This window comes from Natator depressus, chromosome 2 (assembly GCF_965152275.1).
Source record: "Natator depressus isolate rNatDep1 chromosome 2, rNatDep2.hap1, whole genome shotgun sequence".
Lineage (NCBI taxonomy): Eukaryota > Metazoa > Chordata > Testudines > Cheloniidae > Natator > Natator depressus.
In genome coordinates this window covers 178,122,468-178,142,277 of record NC_134235.1, presented here as the reverse complement: position 1 = coordinate 178,142,277, position 19,810 = coordinate 178,122,468, and the positions used below count along the sequence as shown (strand labels likewise).

The following is a 19,810-nucleotide window of genomic DNA, read 5'->3' as shown; positions in this document are numbered from 1 at the left end:
AATGAGTGCAGGAAAAAAAAGCCTTCCAACAATCATGCTGAGGACTGTGACAATACTTTAGGGCATGTTAAGTGCTATCATTAACTGTTCTACAACCACTTACATACTGGAGCCCTGAAAACAACGGATTTTTTGGTTCAGTCACTGAACCGAGAAATTGGGAAGGCGAATCATTTTGGATTGACCCCCCCAATACATTTTATTTGAATTTTCTGATTAACTGAAAGTAAAAACAAAAAACAAAAACTTCAACTTTTTCAGAATTTGGGGGGGTTGTCTTGGAGTTTTTGACTGAAACAATTTGGCAAATTCAACGTGAACTCACAAAATGTTTCAAGTCAACCCAAATCTGCATTTTTTGGTGAAAAAAAGTTTCATCCAATTTTTTATTTATTTATTTAGGTTTGCACCTACCTCTATTAGATACCACAGTGCTAGGTGCTTTCAAAAACTTAAGCTAGAAAGAGAAATACTTAGATAGCTCCTGTTGCCCTTTCCCCATGTTAGAGCTGTGACAGCTACTCTTGTCTTTAGTTCTGCTGCTATGCCATGGCCTTTAAGGGAGGATTCAAACTGCATAGCACCCAGCTGGGACTTGTGCTCCTAAGTCTCTCAAGCACTTTTGGAAATCTTACCCCATGTGTGTAAATATGCTGTGTGTGTCATACGCTTTTATGTATCATATGCTTAAAGTTAAACAAACCTAAGAAATGTTTAGATAAGGTGATAAGGGAAAACAAGCAGGAATGGCTACACTTCTATTTTTCCTTTTTTACAATAAACTTCAATCTCCTTCCTCATCCTCTTCTGTGAATCTGTTTGCTCTGCTGTATGTGATCTCCAGATTCCTTCTCTCCCAACTTAGTCTCCTTTCACTTTTCAAACCAATCCAAGAAATCTGAGTTCTCTGGGCCACACTGCGTTCAGCCCGAGTGCGGGCGGGTATGTGGAGGAAAGGCTGCCTCATTTGTTCCTCTGTGCAGGAGGGACCAGCAAGAACTGCAGTCTGTTCTCACCAAAAAACAAGGACCACTCCCTGTTAGTGAACCCTAGGGGACAAGTCACCCCAGAAGGGGTAAAGGAAGAGGTAGGATCTGAGCCTCTCTTGTACCACCCATCTAAATTGGTCAGCCAGGCATGAGAGTTTATGCTGTTCTCCTGTTCCCTATGCTCTGCCTGCTACTCTACAAGACATGTTCCTCTCACTCTGGTGGGGTCCACTGCAAACCAGCACTATGGCTAAAGCCCATAATACAGCCTTAGCCATTCAAATTTGAGTCAAGATTTTGTGCCATAGAATTGTGCCAAGCAGAACCGTCGGATATATGCCAGGCAGCTCTCTGACTCTAATGGGAGTTTTGTGCATATATAGTGTCTGACCCCATGATGAAAAGGAGTACTTGTGGCACCTTAGAGACTAACCAATGTATTTGAGCATAAGCTTTCGTGAGCTACAACTCACTTCATTGGTTAGTCTCTAAGGTGCCACAAGTACTCCTTTTCTTTTTGCGAATACAGACTAACACGGCTCTTACTCTGAAACCTGACCCCATGAGTGTAACAAATCACTTTACTACTGATGTGATGCCACAGACCTAGCAATATCCATTTGTGGTGTCACATTAATAGCAACATAACACAGCAATATAGGAAAAACGTGGCACACACCACATTTTAGGTCTCTCTCTCTCTATATATATATATATATATACATACACACACCCCTTAATAAACCCATTCTTTGCTCTGTCTCTCTCTCTGAGATGGAGTGTGACAAGCTCTAACATGGGTCCACTAGTGATGGGGTACAAGGACCCTCTCCCCCTGCATGCCAGTCCCTGCATTCATGAGTACACAGGGACTTCACCCACCCAGGACCACATGTCATCCCAGAGAAAGACAAGAGAGGGGTAGGATGCACTTGGCAGCTTGGGAAGAGCTCCCCCTAAGGAGGTGCACCACCTAACTTCCCCTTATCTGGGCCAATGGCTGAATTCCAGAGTTTGCCAGGAGCAAGTTAAAAAGGCAGTAACAAGCAACCTGCAGTGCTTGGTAATTCTCTGAGAGCCACAACTTGGATTTTCTACATTCTGGGTGAAATCCTGGCCACAGTGAAGTCCATGGGAGTTTTGTCATTGACATCAGCAAAGCCAGGATTTCACCCTTTGTCTCCTTCATGGCTTTAATTTTGCTTAAATACAAAGACACATTCCAAATGAATCCACTTTTCATGCATACATTTTTCTTTTATGAATGCAAAAGACTAGTGGGCAAGTGTCTGCTGAGGCCAGGAGTAGAGTGGGCACAGAGACTTGCTTTTAGTAACCCCAGGATGAAACTTTCGGAGTTGACGCACATCTCCAGGGTATTATGGGGGAACTTCTCCACTGGCATTGGCCATGCTTTTTTCTGCCCTAAGGATATATGGCCTTTCACGCGCACTAAATTACTTTGAAAATAGTTTAACACACACACACTCCAGAGACTGTGAGCCTCATACTAATTTTACCCCTATTAACTACATAGACCTCAATGAAGTTACTCCTTCTAGTATTTATAGCAGTGCTTCATGAGATTGGGAACAGCCTTGTGAATCCAAAAGAAAAAAAATCCAACCCCCCTATGAAACCTCTGATTTACCCAAATCTCCAGCATTTTGATGGAGATTCAAATCTGAGCAGACACGTTTCACAACTGTTAGTGTTTTATTAGGTCAGTCCTGATGTGAGCAGTTGGGTCTCGACTCATCCCCCACTAGACAGCAGAAAAAGCCAAATGGTTTTAGTGTTACAGAGATCAGGATTGGTGTAAATTTTTGACAGAATGAGACAGGAAAACTGACTAGGAATAATCAATATGAATTTCAGGAAGAAAAAACCCTTTCAAATCCTTTTAAAAGCTGAGTTGGTTTTAACACAGTGCCTGAATCCACCAAAAGCTGGCAGATTAGGGGATGAGCTGGCCTCATTGCCTTTAAAAATTAAAAAAACACTGAATTTTTCAGTGCTCTCCCCTCACCTACTTCCTCCCTTCTCCCTCCTTCCGTCCCACTCCCTCCTTTTTATTTCAGTGGTCTCAGCATGTATGGACTCCCATCTCAGCATAGTGTTTTGTTTTGTTTTGTTTAGAACATTCCATAAAGAGATCCTTAATTTCCCCTTGAGCCAGGGGTTTAAATTTATCTTCCCAAAATACCTTTTTCATATCCCTGCTTTCTGTGCAAGATTGTGAGCTTTACCACCCAGATATACAGCACTGATATTTAAAAAGCATTCAGTTTAATGTTTACAAAAGGAGCCCCTTTCTTATACTCCACAGTACGTTTTATGTGTGTTTGTTTTTAAACTGTGGGAATAAATAATTGCTTCTTAGAGTGTAGACATGATTCATTTGCACCACTACCAGAAGAGTAAAAGCTTTTTTGTGATTATGGAAAAAAAACTACGGTGTTTCTTAGTCAACATTTTCATGTGAAACACAGTCTTCCTCTCTTATTGTTACCTACAGGGGTCATTTATTGATTTAAGATTCATATAAAAAGACATGAGGGAATAAAACTGACTGAGGGTTGAAGCAAAATTTATCACATTCTATTGAACTACTATGCCTCCAAACACTTCTTTTTAATTAACTTCTCCCAAAGCTGCTGTGCTTTTACTTATTCATTAAAAATATTTCCTCCCGTCCCTTTTTCATTCATCAGAGAAAACTGCTCTGAGAGTCTCTCACTTCCTCTGTTCCTTCGGAGATAACATTCCAGAAAGCATGAAGTAGACTTCTGTCCTCTCACATTGTGCACTGGCCTAGTGGTAAACTTTTGGGCCTTGTCCACACTACCAACAGGACTGTGCCAACAAAGGGCCCAATCCTGGAAAAATTTAACTCAGGTGAGTTGTCCTTATTCACACGGAGAACTCAACCAAGGTAAAGCTCAGCATGAGGAGACCCCAAATCATGTCTCAATACAGTTGTTGCTAGCAAATATAACACATTCATTCCCTAACCAATAAGGACTACTTGTTCTTTGGAGAATCACAGGTACTCAAGCTGTCCTATAGATGAACCGAATATGGGTTCAGTCCTCTGTTCCCTGTGCACCCCGAACTCCTGTGTTCAATGGGAAATTGGGATACAGAGGAAATCTGGATCAGGTATAAGAGGCCTATAGTGTGGTTTCATGACAAGGTCTGCAGACAGACAATCCCTGTCCACATTCATTAGGGAAGCCTAATGTGCTGGAGGAACCAGCTAGGGGCAGAGCTCTTCTTGACCTGCTGCTCACAAACCGGGAAGAATTAGTAGGGGAAGCTAAAGTGGATGGGAACCTGGGAGGCAGTGACCATGAGATGGTCGAGTTCAGGATCCTGACACAGGGAAGAAAGGAGAGCAGCAGAATACGGGCCCTGGACTTCAGAAAAGCAGACTTTGACTCCCTCAGGGAACTGATGGGCAGGATCCCCTGGGAGAATAACATGAGGGGGAAAGGAGTCCAGGAGAGCTGGCTGTATTTTAAAGAATCCTTATTGAGGTTACAGGGACAAACCATCCCGATGTGTAGAAAGAATGGTAAATATGGTAGGCGACCAGCTTGGCTTAACAGTGAAATCCTTGCTGATCTTAAACACAAAAAAGAAGCTTACAAGAAGTGGAAAATTGGACAAATGACCAGGGAAGAGTATAAAGATATTGCTCAGGCATGCAGGAGTGAAATCAGGAAGGCCAAATCACACCTGGAGTTGCAGCTAGCAAGAGATGTTAAGAGTAACAAGAAGGGTTTCTTCAGGTATGTTAGCAACAAGAAGAAAGCTAAGGAAAGTGTGGGCCCCTTACTGAGTGAGGGAGGCAACCTAGTGACAGAGGATGTGGAAAAAGCTAATGTACACAATGCTTTTTTTGCCTCTGTCTTCACGAACAAGGTCAGCTCCCAGACTACTGCACTGGGCAGCACAGCATGGGGAGGAGGTGACCCAGCCCTCTGTGGAGAAAGAAGTGGTTCGGGACTATTTAGAAAAGCTGGACGAGCACAAGTCCATGGGGCCAGATGCGCTGCATCCGAGAGTGCTAAAGGAGTTGGCGGATATGATTGCAGAGCCATTGGCCATTATCTTTGAAAACTCATGGCGATCGGGGGAAGTCCCGGACGACTGGAAAAAGGCTAATGTAGTGCCCATCTTTAAAAAAGGGAAGGAGGAAGATCCTGGGAACTACAGGCCAGTCAGCCTCACCTCGGTCCCTGTAAAAATCATGGAGCAGGTCCTCAAGGAATCAATTCTGAAGCACTTAGAGGAGAGGAAAGTGATCAGGAACAGTCAGCATGGATTCACCAAGGGCAAGTCATGCCTGACTAAGCTAATTGCCTTCTATGACGAGATAACTGGCTCTGTGGATGAGGGGAAAGCGGTGGACGTGTTGTTCCTTGACTTTAGCAAAGCTTTTGACACAGTCTCCCACAGTATTCTTGCCAGCAAGTTAAAGAAGTATGGGCTGGATGAATGGACTATAAGGTGGATAGAAAGTTGGCTAGATTGTCGGGTTCAACGGGTAGTGATCAATGGCTCCATGTCTAGTTGGCAGCCGGTATCAAGTGGAGTGCCCCAAGGGTCGGTCCTCAGGCCGGTTTTGTTCAATATCTTCATAAATGATCTGGAGGATGGTGTGGATTGCACCTTCAGCAAGTTTGCAGATGACACTAAACTGGGAGGAGAGGTAGATACGCTGGAGGGTAGGGATAGGATACAGAGGGCCCTAGACAAATTAGAGGATTGGGCCAAAAGAAATCTGATGAGGTTCAACAAGGACAAGTGCAGAGTCCTGCACTTAGGACGGAAGAATCCCATGCACCGCAACAGACTAGGGACCAAATGGCTTGGCAGCAGTTCTGCAGAAAAGGACCTAGGGGTTACAGTGGACGAGAAGCTGGATATGAGTCAACAGTGTGCCCTTGTTGCCAAGAAGGCCAATGGCATTTTCGGATGTATATGTAGGGGCATGGCCAGCAGATCGAGGGACGTGATCGTTCCCCTCTATTCGACATTGGTGAGGCCTCATCTGGAGTACTGTGTCCAGTTTTGGGCCCCACACTACAAGGATGTGGAAAAATTGGAGAGAGTCCAGAGGAGGGCAACAAAAATGATTAGGGGACTGGAACACATGACTTATGAGGAGAGGCTGAGGGAACTGGGATTGTTTAGTCTGCAGTAGAGAAGAATGAGGGGAGATTTGATAGCTGCTTTCAACTACCTGAAAGGGGGTTCCAAAGAGGATGGATCTAGACTGTTCTCAGTGGTAGCTGATGACAGAACAAGGAGTAATGGTCTCAAGTTGCAGTGGGGGAGGTTTAGGTTGGATATTAGGAAAAACTTTTTCACTAGGAGGGTGGTGAAACACTGGGATGGGTTACGTAGGGAGGTGGTGGAATCTCCTTCCTTAGATATTTTTAAGGTCAGGCGTGACAAAGCCCTGGCTGGGATGATTTAGTTGGGGATTGGTCCTGCTTTGAGCAGGGGGTTGGACTAGATGACCTCCTGAGGTCCCTTCCAACCCTGATATTCTATGATTCTATGATTCTAAGCCATACTAGAACCCTGTTAGCAACAACTGTGTTTAAATATGTTTGGAGCTAGCACAGTTCTGTTCCCAAGATGAACAGGGCCTTAGTTTAAACCCAGACTCTCAGGAGATTCAGGAAGATTGAAACCAAGACCAAAGATAGCAGGAGTGCCTTTATCACCTCCGGAAAGGAATTAGCATATTCATATTTTCCACTTGAGAAACTGACTAATTTACACATTTGCTAACAAAATGGTGCTTTCTGAGGGGCTTTTTTAATCTCCCCAATCTGCTGCCAGCTAAAATATCTGGGGACAAAGCCCACTGTGTAGGAACATTTCAGGAATGAAAGGGAGCTCTCTGTTTTACTGCTTACTTGGGCTATGTAAATGAAAACGAGGCAGGCCAGAGTACTGTCAGTGGGAGAACCAGCTTTTCTGTATGTGGCATTTTTAAAGATGAAAACCTAAAAATACTGTAGAACACATACCTGTCTGTATAGATAAGACAAATAGATACATAGAATGGTGGCACTTACTTGCAAACTTCCCTTTAACTCATGGAAGGAATCTTCTCTTACTGAAGTCAGTTTCACAAAACTTACTTCAACAGAAGCAAAATTAGATCTTGAATAAGTATAGCCAATAAGACCACCTCAATATTTGCAGTATTCAAGATACTTCCTAAAGTAAGTTGAGGGAAGTACTTTATCTATACCTTAGGTGCAATTGGTTAGTTTTAAAGGATCACCAACATCTATACAATGCATTTTTATATTTTCCCTTCAGATTCTAAGTCTAGTTTCAAAATTAAATTATATCGGAGGATCAGGGAAATGAGAGGAAGGGAAGGTAGAGCATCCCATGAGAGTCCTGATTCAGGGATGGTTACTCTATAATTTCCTCTTTAACAGCATGGGAAAGTATTATAATAGATTCATAATAAGTCTCTAACTCCATCAGTTTAGCACTGTAATCCTGGCTGCAGGGAAGAGGATTAATCTCCATTTTTTCCCGATTCCTCTGCAGTGCTGAGAGGCAGATAGTGTTGATGTTGGTAATACCGTGTCAGCTAGAAATCAAGGTTTTATTTTTTGCACATTCACAGCAAAAACCATCATTGAAAAATTCTTCAGACTCCATCCTCTTCTGGTACAAATCAGCACAACTACTCCGAATCTAATGGAACTCTTCTGGATTTACATCAGCTGATGATCTGCACCATCAAAGCGCCATCAAAAACAGTCAAATACCTCAACTCCTCTCCTCATTTTCCCCACACACATAATTGCAGCCAGCCTGTACAGCAATTATAGATCTGATTATTAGATCTGAGTGCACAGTCCACTAATTAGACATCTAAGTTAAAAAATGCACCCAGAATTATTCACACCCACAGAAAAAGTGTAAGTGTAAAATCAGAGGCCATGTTTCAAAATCAGGTTTTCAGTTCTGTCATGGCCATTGTCCTTTATAAGCCCTGTTTAATATTGATGGACATCCTTTGTGAGGAGCACAAGGCTGTATTTACCAACCAGAGTATTGTTAGCAAATGGCCATGGAAGGGCACAGATGAGATGGAGTTAATTACAGATTGCCAGTTTTATCGACTTCTAAGCAATTTATCAGTAAAAGATGTTAGAGCCCCTTGCTGGGCGAGACAGATTTGAATGAAGAAGAGCCTTGTAGATTAGGCATGTACTGCAAAGAGGCGAGTACAAACCTCCTGTTTGAACATGAGGAGTCCTGTTTCTGTCACAAGCAGCTGTTAGGAGCCATAAATACACACCCAGCACAATCATCAGAAATATAGTTTCCTGAAGCCTTCTAAGCTTGTCAAACTTCATGGGACAATACTCTTCAGAAATAACAGGCACCAGAGATAACTGCTCATCTATTAAATACGTGCTCAACAAGACAAGTGCCACACATATGCCAACTGCAAGTGGGTGCCCACTGCAAAGGCAAGACAGCTTGCTTACTATTTAACCACCTGTGCATATCAATAATGGTGCAGCGTGAGCACACGTATCAGACAGACTAAAACTGCATGGCAATAACAGTAGGCTTCTGGTTTTACCTTATAAAAGTCAGGAAATTCAGCCCTGAGAATTCCATCCCTGACCTACCCTGTTGCACTTATCTATTCCCTGCCCTTGTGATACACTAACATATAGCCAAGTAAATACCTCATCAGATCAATGAGTTTCAGAAGTCAAGGAAAAACTACAACTGGTGTGCCCAGCTGAGGGTTGCAGCTGGCAACTCTCCGAAGACCTAACATCCTAACCTAAGTTACATTAATTGGAAATGATGGCAGGCAGCCCACAACTAACACAGAAGAACAGCCCACAGACAAGGTACATTCATTGCTTTATCTTAATCTGAGCACAAAGACGTGCATATCAATACAGAGCAGGACCTGCAGGAACCTGAAGTCTCTGTGGACTGTTCCTCCATAAGAAGGATGCCATTGGCCACAGCCTACTTTCTAGGATTCCACTTAGCCCAGAGGCTCATTGTGTTCACCTCACCAGTTCCCCCATGCTTTAAAAAAAAAAAAAGAACATTCCCTTAAGCTCCCCCTGCACCCCCTTATCCTTCATGCTTTCCCAAGCATAGACCTCCAGACCTGCGGAGAGCTCTCTGTAGGTCCAAGAACTGCAGGGGTGATGCCACAGTGGTTGCTGACTTGCTTTTCCATGGGGGAAGGACAAGAGCCACATACAATGGACATTCTCTACATGTGGATGTTGGGATGAATGGGACTGTAGTGACTGCAAGTGCCATTCATAAAGAAATCCAGAGCTGCTCACAGTTCAATTCACCTTTTTTCATTATGCCAGAGACTCAAAAATGGGTCTACTTCTGTGAAAACACACTTTGCTGGGACACACGCTTTTTGTTTCGTTTATTTTTGAAACAAAACTGGAAGAACTGTTTCCAGTGAAGATGAGCCCATTTTCAAGTGATGGTTGTTGACACATCAGAAACATAACAATTTTGCTGATGCAGGCTTTTAAAGGGGAAAATCTGAAATCTCTGAACTGACATTTTGGAGGTGGAAAACAAGGTAAAAGGGCAAGCTTTTCAGGTGTGAAAATCCAGCAAGACAAAAATTGAATTTCACACAGCTCTGACAGTACCTCATCACAGGTAATAGCCTATTACCAGACTTTTTAAAACATGTATTAAACCAATGCACACAGGCCTCTTTTCCAGCTGTGATAAATCCAGCAAATGAATAGGTATTTAGGTAAGTTATAAAACAGTCATTGTTTACAATGTAGATCTCTAATCAGAGATACATTAACAGTTTGCAAGATATAATTTATTGCCTCAGTGAGGCAATTTTTTGCAGTCTTCTACCTGAGAGAGTATTATGGCTCCATTGACTCAATATTCCTTCACATTACACAAATTTGCTGTGAGGAACCTTAGAATGTTAATATGTAGATGCCAATTAAATAACATTGAGAGAAGTGTTAGTGCATATGCCCATTTTCAAATGTTAATGGTGAAGGGATTTAGACTGTACATTGACTAAAGACCAAATCCTCATGCCATTGCTTTGGCCTAGTAGTTGGGCTGAACATTCAGCAGATACTTAGAGATAAGGACAAGGAAAAGTTTCTCATGCCACATGGGAGAGTTCAGCATGCTGGTTGGCTCTTACCTGCCATTTGCCCATAGAGCAGAAGACCAAATAATTCAAACTGCAGCAAATTCCCTAATCCCAAACCCTCCTAACCTGCCCCTTAAACACTATCTCAGAGTTCTCGACACCTTCCTGGCAGTGTGCACAACTCTCACAAAGCCTCCCTATCTTGCACAGTAGAACTGCACTAAATGCGGTCCACAGGGACCCTCACCAGGGTCAGGATTTGCTCCTTATTTAAGCAGAGACTATTCTAAGATACAGTGGTCTAAAACCAATTAATTTAAAATAGAGTGTACCAGCCCCATGCCACCTTAGGCTCTGATCTTGTCAAAGCTAAGCAGGCTCAGATATGGTTAGTATTTAGTCAGACTTCCCAGGAAAATCTAGGTGGTGATTCAGTATGTTGGTCTGCCCACTGAGTCACTACTGAGTAGATACTCCATATGGTATTAGGGGGTACTGAGTTGCTGCAGGTGCTGTCTTTCCAATGAGACTGAGATGTAAAACTGAACCCTGAGCACCTGTGATCATTAGTGATCCCATTGCCCTTTTCATATGAGAAGCGTCATGATCAAATTCCCAATTTGGGTAATTACACTGTGCCAACCTAAAATTCCTAGGGCAGTTTCAACTGGCAGTATTCTGTTTCACGTTCTGCCTTACTTTGTTTTGCAGAGTTTCTGTGTCTATGAAAAAGCTCCAGCATTATAAGGCTGTCTGCATCCCAGAGGTGGAAGAATGGATTCCTACATTTATCACAGTATATGGTTTATAAAGTGCTGTTCGATCTCTTGAGATGAAAGCCCTTGTATAGTTGTAAAATATATAAAATAGCCACATCTTTGCTTTGAAAATTACCCCCACACATATGGAAAAAACGAGAACACTTCTGGTGTGAAACAGTATGTGACAATTTTTTTTCGCATGCTAAACTCTCGAACATGACAAAAGGAAATGGAAACACTTCTGAAGTCTTAATCAGAGTAACACAGTTGGAAAGCTGAAATGTTTTGTCCTACAGTGAGACACTTTACAGAAAATCAAGGAAGGCTATCTTACAATACATTGTTTCCTACAGGAAGAGAGATCATGAAACTCACAAGATAAAAGTGTTTTTTTGTGGACACACAGTATTCAGTACTTATGCACACACAAGGAAAGTATACTAGCACAATGCGCGTAACGTACATAACACAGCCTGATTCTGATCATTGTGCATCTGGGATAACTTCTTTGATGTCAGTGCAGGTACCCAATTTGCAAGGGTGTAAAATGAGATTAGAATCTGTGTCAGACTTCTATTGAACAACAATGCTATGGAATATTTAGGCACAGATTTGAACAACAGGTGTAGTCTGAATCAGAATGCAGCTATTATTACATTTAGCCATAAATTCATGAACTAGTAATTATACAACATGGTGCAGAGACTTGAAAATGAGAGGTTTGGTTCTGTATAGCTGTTCTATTTGGAATGGTTATGAGACAGCTGTCATCTAGTTTGATTAAGCTTCTTCATAAAACAGGCTTTCTTGAGTGAAGCCTTGAGAGAAATACATATTCATGTATGACTTTTAAGCCATTAAAACTTACAGAAGTACTGGATGTTATTTATAAAATATGACATCATTGCACAGATAAAATATTGCTAAAAAGCAACTCAAATTTAACTTGGACTCTTAAGTTTTTGGTTGTTAGCCTACGTTATATATGTTTCTTTGGCCCTCTCCTCAGAGGGAAGAAATTTTATAATTCCAACACGTGAGGATGAAAAGAAAATCAGTTCTGAACATCTGGACAGATGCAGCCTATTATAGTACCGTTTTCTAGGCTTCATCAGAAACTGAGGAGCAAGTAAGCGGTATGCGCTTTAATACGTACAAGAAGGATGAAAGATCCTGTCTATATAACCACTCTGGACTGTCTAATTTTACGTCTGATCCATCACAGCACCTTCCTTTAGCGAACATACCTTTTCTGTGAAGAAGGCACGAGTTAATCTCTATGTGGCAAAGTTGTGCTTAACACAGATGTATAAATTAATAAACACAATCTGACCCACGTGTATGACTGTTAATAAAAGAACATGGATTTCCTGCCATTATAACCGCAACTAGAAATGTTTTCAAACTGCGCCTTCTTCCCCATTTTGTTTATATTAACCACTTTAGTTCTGGGACTGGTGTACAAACAGCAAAAAGAATGTCTTCTTAATCTAGCTATGTCTATCAACAACCTTAAAAATACCTAGGCTTTGAATTAAGTGTCACTTTGTGTATACTGAAGCTGTTCTACTATAGCAAGCAAAATAATTTATACCTTGGTAACTGTTATAATGTTTTAATGTTACAATGCCTCTTCTAATGACATTTCAGCACCCTCACTGGGAAACGTTAGTTCTGTAGCAAGCAAGTTCAGCTCATTTAAGGAAGCAAACTGCTCTTTTGTGATAAGTAAGTGCAAGTCACTGTATTTTCAGAGAGCAGGTGTGGAAACTCTTGGGTTATTTTAAAGGTACACAAAAGAAATGAACAATAAAGTAAAGGAGTACTTGTGGCACTTTAGAGACTAACAAGTGTATTTCAGCATAAGCTTTCGTGAGCTACAGCTCACTTCATCGGATGCATTCAATGGCATCCGATGAAGTGAGCTGTAGCTCATGAAAGCTTATGCTCAAATAAATGTATTAGTCTCTAAGGTGCCACAAGTACTCCTTTACTTTTTGCAAATACAGACTAACACGGCTGCTACTCTGAAACCGAACAATAAAGTGTTACAATAATTATTTTACAACACTGGAAAGAAATAGAGAGAAGGAAAAGGGATAAGAAAGAGTATTACTTACAATCCTCGCAGACGAAGCCAGATTTTCTCGATTTGTTCCGGCTGTAGATATTTCAGAGAGTTACTCTCAAATTCTTCAATTTCCTTAGTTGGTGACTCCATAGCTGTAGGTTATCACTTTGGTTAAAGCTCAGAGAGTATGGACACCACCCCCGACACATGCACACACTCCACCTTTAACACTGACCAGGAGCAGCAAGCATTTTTACAAACACTTCCCCCACACACACATACACCTCTCCCTTCGATTAGAGTAAGTGTGTGTAGACAGCAAGAACTCCAGGTGTACACTGAGAGTAGCTGTGGCAACATGCCATGGTCCTAAGTCTGATGGAGGGGATTAGAGGCTGATCTCCAGATTGAAAGCCATCACAGATTTTTTACAATAAGCCAAGGATACAATCAGTAATGCCAGCTGAACAATCTTATCAAGGAGGGGCGGAGGAACCCTTGCTGACAATTGAGCTGTCTGATGAAAGACTGGGGAGTATTGGCAGTTGTACAGTTCCCGATTCTCTGCTTCCCTATTCGCTGGACCCTGTGTGTCCTCACTCCACCGTGCTGTGAAAGGCAGCCCTCATTCCCTCCAGTACCGGTCCTCCCTGTCCTTCTCTTTCATTTCATTCTTGTCCCCTCCCTTGTTTTCTTCCACTTACCAGCAGCTCTGCTGACAGACAAGAAAACTGACAACTGAGGAAAAAGTCGTCTGTCAGCATAGCCCAGGCAACGTTTCTCGCTTCTCTCTCTCTGTCACACACACACACACAGGCACCAGAGTGAGAGAACAGTCAGCTGGAGAAAGGTTGGCTGTAATGAAAAGGGAATGAAAATTAAAGGAAGTGAATTGCACAACTCACTTCTGAGTGCAGCCAGCGGGCTTTCATGAGTGAGCAATAGGGAGAATACGCAGCAGGGCTTCAACTTGGGAAAAATTAATTGAAAAATAAATAAATAAAGCCAGTGACCAAGCACCAAAACCAGAGGAAAAGGTAATTCCTTTGCTGAAGATATATCAAGTCCAGTGCAAACATTAATAATGAACATACATCTCCGCTCCGGTATTGTAAGCAACAATAAATAATACTTGTACATAAACAACAATATTTTTAATACTTACGCACTAGAACAGAACCTACAGGTCAAGTTTAAGAGGATTATTTCTGAGAGATTAAGGCCCCAATTCTGCAATCAGATTGGGGCTGGCCCCAGGTGGGTGTAGAGGGTCCACTGGCACTGCTCAATTGCAGAACTGGCCCATTTCTTTTTGCAGTTTGCCCCCCATGTGTTTCCCTTCAGAACAAGGATGATCCAAAATAACCTTATCATAATCCAAATAGTAACTATTCTAACTTTCACCAAGAGGAGCAATATTAGCCAGTTCTGAAGTCTCCACCAATGTATCTATGTTTGCATTTTTCATTCTGTTTATTTGACATGTGCAGCTGAAAACACTGGAGTGGGGTGAAAATTATTTTTAAAACTGCACCATCAGATTCAGCATGTTCTGTCACATATTGCAGCCGCTATCTGGTGTCCTTTGAGAAACAAACCCTGCAGTGGGTGAAAAAGCAACCTCTGAAAATCTGTTTGCTCATTATGCCTCTCTATTACAGCTGTACAAATCTATCAGTTTACACTAAGTAATTTGTGGCATGAAACATGATCTATTCACTAATGATCCCAATTCTAAAAACTCTTATTCACATCAGTAGCCCTTCCTTGTCATGCAACTAGTTCCACTGTCTTCCATCAAACCCCATCTGAGCAGAGTAACATTTGGCTTTCCTTCCTGGGCCCATATCCTGTTGTCTGATATGAAAGGACAGATTCTTACACTTATATGGAGTCTCAGTGGAGTCAGTGGAATTCAGCATAGTTGTAGGGGTCTGTAGGGTGCATGATTCATGGTATGAATTTGATTTGTTTTGCTATTAATTTTGCAAATTGCATGTCCCACATCCATATATTTAAGACTGCTTTTCATATTTAGGAATACTGAAGTAGAACATTCACTAAGGTAAAGGGCATTTTTCACAAGTTTAAATAAATAAATAAATAAATAAGAAGGTTTGAGATGAAACCACAAAATGTTTTGCTTTCTGCCAAAATAGCAAAAATATGATAGTGTAATTTTAAATACAATGAGATTCTTCCTCTCCTCCCCAAACACTGAGCTCTGCTCTCTAGAAATAAATCCAAGTAAATTAATTGCAAGCCTTTGTCTTATTTGAGTTTTAACTACATGAACTCAGCATGATCTAGTGGACAGAGCACAGGATTGGGACTCAGACTTTGGTTCTTTTCCCTGTTCTGCCTCTGGCCTAATGGGTGATCTTGGGCAAGTCACTTCTCCGCCCCATGCTTCAGTTTCCCCATCTGTAAAATGGGCTTAATGATGCCAGCTTCCTTTGTAAACATTAAGATTTGCTGGTAAACAGTGCTACACATTAAAAAGAACAGGAGTACTTGTGGCACCTTAGAGACTAACAAATTTATTTGAGCGTAAGCTTTAGTGGGCTACAGCCCACTTCATCGGATGCATAGAATGGAACATATAGTAAGAAGATATTTATACATACAGAAAACATGAAAAGGTGGAAGTACATATTGTTACTACTTTCTTTTACCCATCACCTGCCCAGTGTGTGTGCTGTACATTTGAAAATTGGGCCCCTTGTAGATTTAATTTCAAAGTGCAGAGTGCATAATTTAAGGCAACCATTTATACATTTTGGTGCTCAAATAGCAGACACATTCACAGTTTGCTATAAGAATCCTATTTGCACAGGTCTCCCAGGTGCTGGCTCCTAAGGCTTTACAGACACAAAGACAAGTGCTGGCATAGGGACTTAAACTTGCATAGACAAAAGTATCTGGGGGCATGTAGTCTACAGTATCATTTCCTAAGACACTTGGCAGACCAAAAGTCCCTGTCCCCACAGCTTTCTGTACTTTAAGCTTTTTTAAAATTACTTTTCATTTTATTGAAAGAGCTTTAGGGTTATATTTGCTCACTTCATCTTTATAGAAGAACCCTTTCTGTTAAGTTCCATTTACTACAAAGTATCATCACCGGAACAGTGAAGCATTACCATGGTGCCATCAACCATCCACCCTACAGAGAAGTATTTTTCTTTAAGTAACAGGAATATCAACTTCAATTTAGGAATAATATATACATACATCAAAACTTACATCATAAGAGTAATAACATGGTACAATAAGGTGTGTGGCTAAGGGATCTTATACATCTACCTCAGGTACAAGACAGGTCAGAAAAATTTCTAAAGGAACCTACAGAGCATCTACTTTGACATTTAATTATTTCCCATATAAATGGTATCCTAAATCACATTATAGTAGAGATATGAACAACAGCAGAGGAACAGAGAAAGAGGTAGGTCAGGGAGAAAGCAAAAAAATATTGTTCTCAGCTGAGATTTAAAATTATGTGGAGTGAGATACAGCAGAGAGGTATAGGAATGTTGCTCCAGATGGCAAGAGCTGCACAGAAGCATGAGGGCCAGATTTTGAGGAGAGACATACAGAAGGAAGATACTAGACAAATCAAAGGCTGTAGAGTACCATTTAAAGTTGGAGATCCCATAGATTTGCCCCTCCCCCCCGCCAACCCTCCTTGCCTCTCAGATTGCTTCCCCACCACCAGCACAATGACCCCCCTGGCCTGTGAGCTCCTACACCCACCCCCTCCAAATTTGAGTGAGTGGTGTTGCAACCTGGCACAAGGTGTCACACCACTGCTCAGGTGGTGCCCCCACTCGCTCCACAGCCTGTGAGACAAATAGAGAAAGCAGGGAAGAGTAGAAAGAGACATGAGGCCTATGTAGCTGGCTGGGGCATGTCCACGCAGGTTAAAAACTAGGGTAATTTTGAATTGGATCCTATTGTGAATGGTAAGATTGGGTTGCTTTGAATTTTCGGCTGCCTTGCACCTCAGTGGCTAGAATGCTGGATAATGGGGCCAATGGGGTATTATTTCAGTACATTTTTAATCTTTGGGGATCTTTAAGATTATAAACTGTTTAGTGTAGGCACTGTGTCTTCCTACACGGCTGTATCACACCAAACACATTTGGGTTCTATTGCAATAATAATATTAAGAGTACAAAAGCTAGGAGTTGGGGCAGCTGTAGGGTCCAAATGAGACATCCTTTCCAAGGCAAAAATCCCACTGAAGTCAAATGAGGTTTTCAGTATGAAGGGAATTGAGGATTAGATTGATATGGAACTGCAAGAACCATGATAAGAAATAGAGAAGGCAGAGATGAGAATTTCAGCAGAGGAAGAATTAAAGCAAAGGTACCTAAAGGCAATGGTACAGAGATGTGATATGCAGATACCGGAGATGGGGGAGGAAAAGTACAGTGTCACAAGTGATGCCAGCATTACAGGCTGTGGGGGGCAATGGAAGGTCTGAGACAAAAGACCGAGAGGAGCTGGGAATCTGTTCGAGGATGCTGCTCTTGCCAGTAAGAAACACTTCTGCATTTGAGACATGTAGCTGAAGGAAGTTGAGATCAAAGCCACAAGTTTATCTGCTTGACACAGAGGTGGTGAGCAGGGCAGCGTCACTGAAGATGCAGCAGCTGGTAAGGTGGTTTCCTGCCCCATTTGATTTAGTGCAGTAGCATGTAACTTGGGATCAGGGAGCAGGCCCCTGGTGTGACTGTAGAGAGCAGCACAACTCAGTTAAAGTAAATAAAGCTACTAGGAGGAGAATCTAGCATTATCAGTTTGTATTATCCCTCCTTGGTTAGTGTTTTGTACAGTAGCTCAAGTACAGAGGAATCCTAGGAAAAATAGACCCTACATGATTATAAAACAAAGAATACTTTTTCTGTGCATACCTTAAAAAAACAAAACAATCACCTAAATATAATATGGTAGCTTATCCCTCCCCCCCATAATATGAAAATATAAAGTTACTAATCCAGTGCAATACTGAATTGCAGTGAGCAGGGGACTGGAAGTCAGAATCCTTACTTACTCTGGAAAACTTCTAATTCCATTAGGGGTTCAGTGCATTCTATCTATGTAGGTATTTATATCTCACAGCAAGAGATTAGCACGTCACATAATCGGACCCTCTATAACCTTGGTCAAGTCACTTAACCTGTGTGCCTCAGCTTGCACATCTGTATAATGGAATGAATAAGAGTTAACCATTAAATACAAAGCTTGTGCAAGATAAAACACTTGTCCACAAAAAGTATAATTGCATCTTTTTTACAGAGGAGGAAATAATTAAAACAAACTCCTGCTAGCCACAGAAATGCTCCAGGGGATGGGAGGTGGAACCTTTTCTACTATTAATCTAAAGCAGTTGTTCCCAAATTGCAATCCATAGATAACTGGTGGTCTGTGGAGCAATTGCTGGTGAGCTGAACAGGCTGGCTGGTTAAATTATGCAGGCTCTTCATGTTTCCTGATGTTAAATTGTATCAGCAACACCTAAAGATACATTAAATGTTTTTTTTCCTCTTACTACTTCAGCAACTGTTGTAGTTGCCACAGGGATGTTATGCCACAGTGAATGGGAGGGACAGCTTCCACATGAAAATTTTTCCCTGCAGCATGAACATTTATTAATAGTAATCTTGTAATTGTGGTGCATGGAAGAGCACCTTCCGTCTGTGAGGCTTCTGTAGGCTCAGCCAGTAGTTGGTGCAAGGAAGGGGTGCAAGGAAACTCTTCTAAAGAGCTAACAGAAGAAAAGCATGGTTTATATTGGACTTCTTAGCATGAGAAGGAAAAACAGTGAAATGGAATGTGAAAATATTTATTTATTTACAGAGTTTCAGTTCTCAGGGTGCAAGCATGATTGTGAAGCATTAGAAACCTTCAGTTCTAATCTTTCGGCACTTCAGCATTCATTCAGGTCTGAACTGTGTATGTCCAAGCCCCAGTCTTATATTAACAACGAGCTGTCCATGATCCACGAGGTCTCACAAGGGAGGCAGAAGGAAGTGGGGTCAAGATGGAACACCTAAGGAAAACGTAGGTGTTGCGGGTAGCAGTAGTGTTAATAATTCCGCAGGTTTGCTCTCTTTTCTCTAAGACGTACTGGCCAACATACGCATATGCTGTTGGAGGCACTGTTTTTCAGAGGAGACATAAAACTGAGGATTAACCTCTTGAGGTTATTCAAATCTGATGGCAATTTTCCTCAAGAGTAGAGGTGTCAATGCTGGGGTGGTGGGCAAAATCTATCTAAACTCTTCCTGCACTTTCCCTTAGATATAATAATCTTCTTCACTTCTGTTTTAAAGAGTTCCTATGCACAATTAAATCGCTGTTGTGTCAAATGGGAAGCTGCGTTTCAGTGGTGGGTCGTATAATTACTATATAAAATATCTGTCTGTTTATAAATCACTTGGGGAAACTTCAGAGTGCACTTAACTGAAAGATATTATTACAACTATTTGCGCTTAAGTTTGGTGTTTCTTCTTGCTTGCTTTCTCAAGTAAGCTGTTACCCTGTCAGATTGCACTATATAAATAGCATATGCTTAGCTTTGTAGGAAATTCCAAGACAATGATTATGAATGTAAACATTATGAACCTTTTCTAAAAAAATCCAACATTAACGTATCATCTAACCTGCTTTATCTTCATACTGATCTACAGTGTGCAGGAGTAATGTTCAACTGAATGATGCTTATGGGCTGAGTAAAGGGGAAGCTTTCTTTAGCTCGCTGAGGCAAGATGGTGCATGAGACGTAAGAGGGTCCAATTTC

At 41.6% G+C, this 19,810-nt stretch overlaps 1 protein-coding gene across 5 annotated transcripts in view; it reads right to left on the bottom strand.

Moving 5' to 3' along the window:
• The window catches only part of PDE1C (phosphodiesterase 1C), a 426,361-nt gene that overhangs the window by 262,644 nt on the left and 143,907 nt on the right, over positions 1-19,810 (bottom strand). Inside the window, exon 1 of one of the 5 annotated variants that reach the window (XM_074945382.1) lies at positions 13,055-13,429. The exons of the other annotated variants lie outside the window; for them this stretch is intronic. Coding sequence (XP_074801483.1) covers positions 13,055-13,155 — 101 coding nt within the window. The 5' untranslated portion in view covers positions 13,156-13,429. Of the gene's footprint in view, positions 1-13,054; positions 13,430-19,810 lie in introns of those variants that run through there. 5 annotated transcript variants of the gene reach the window in all.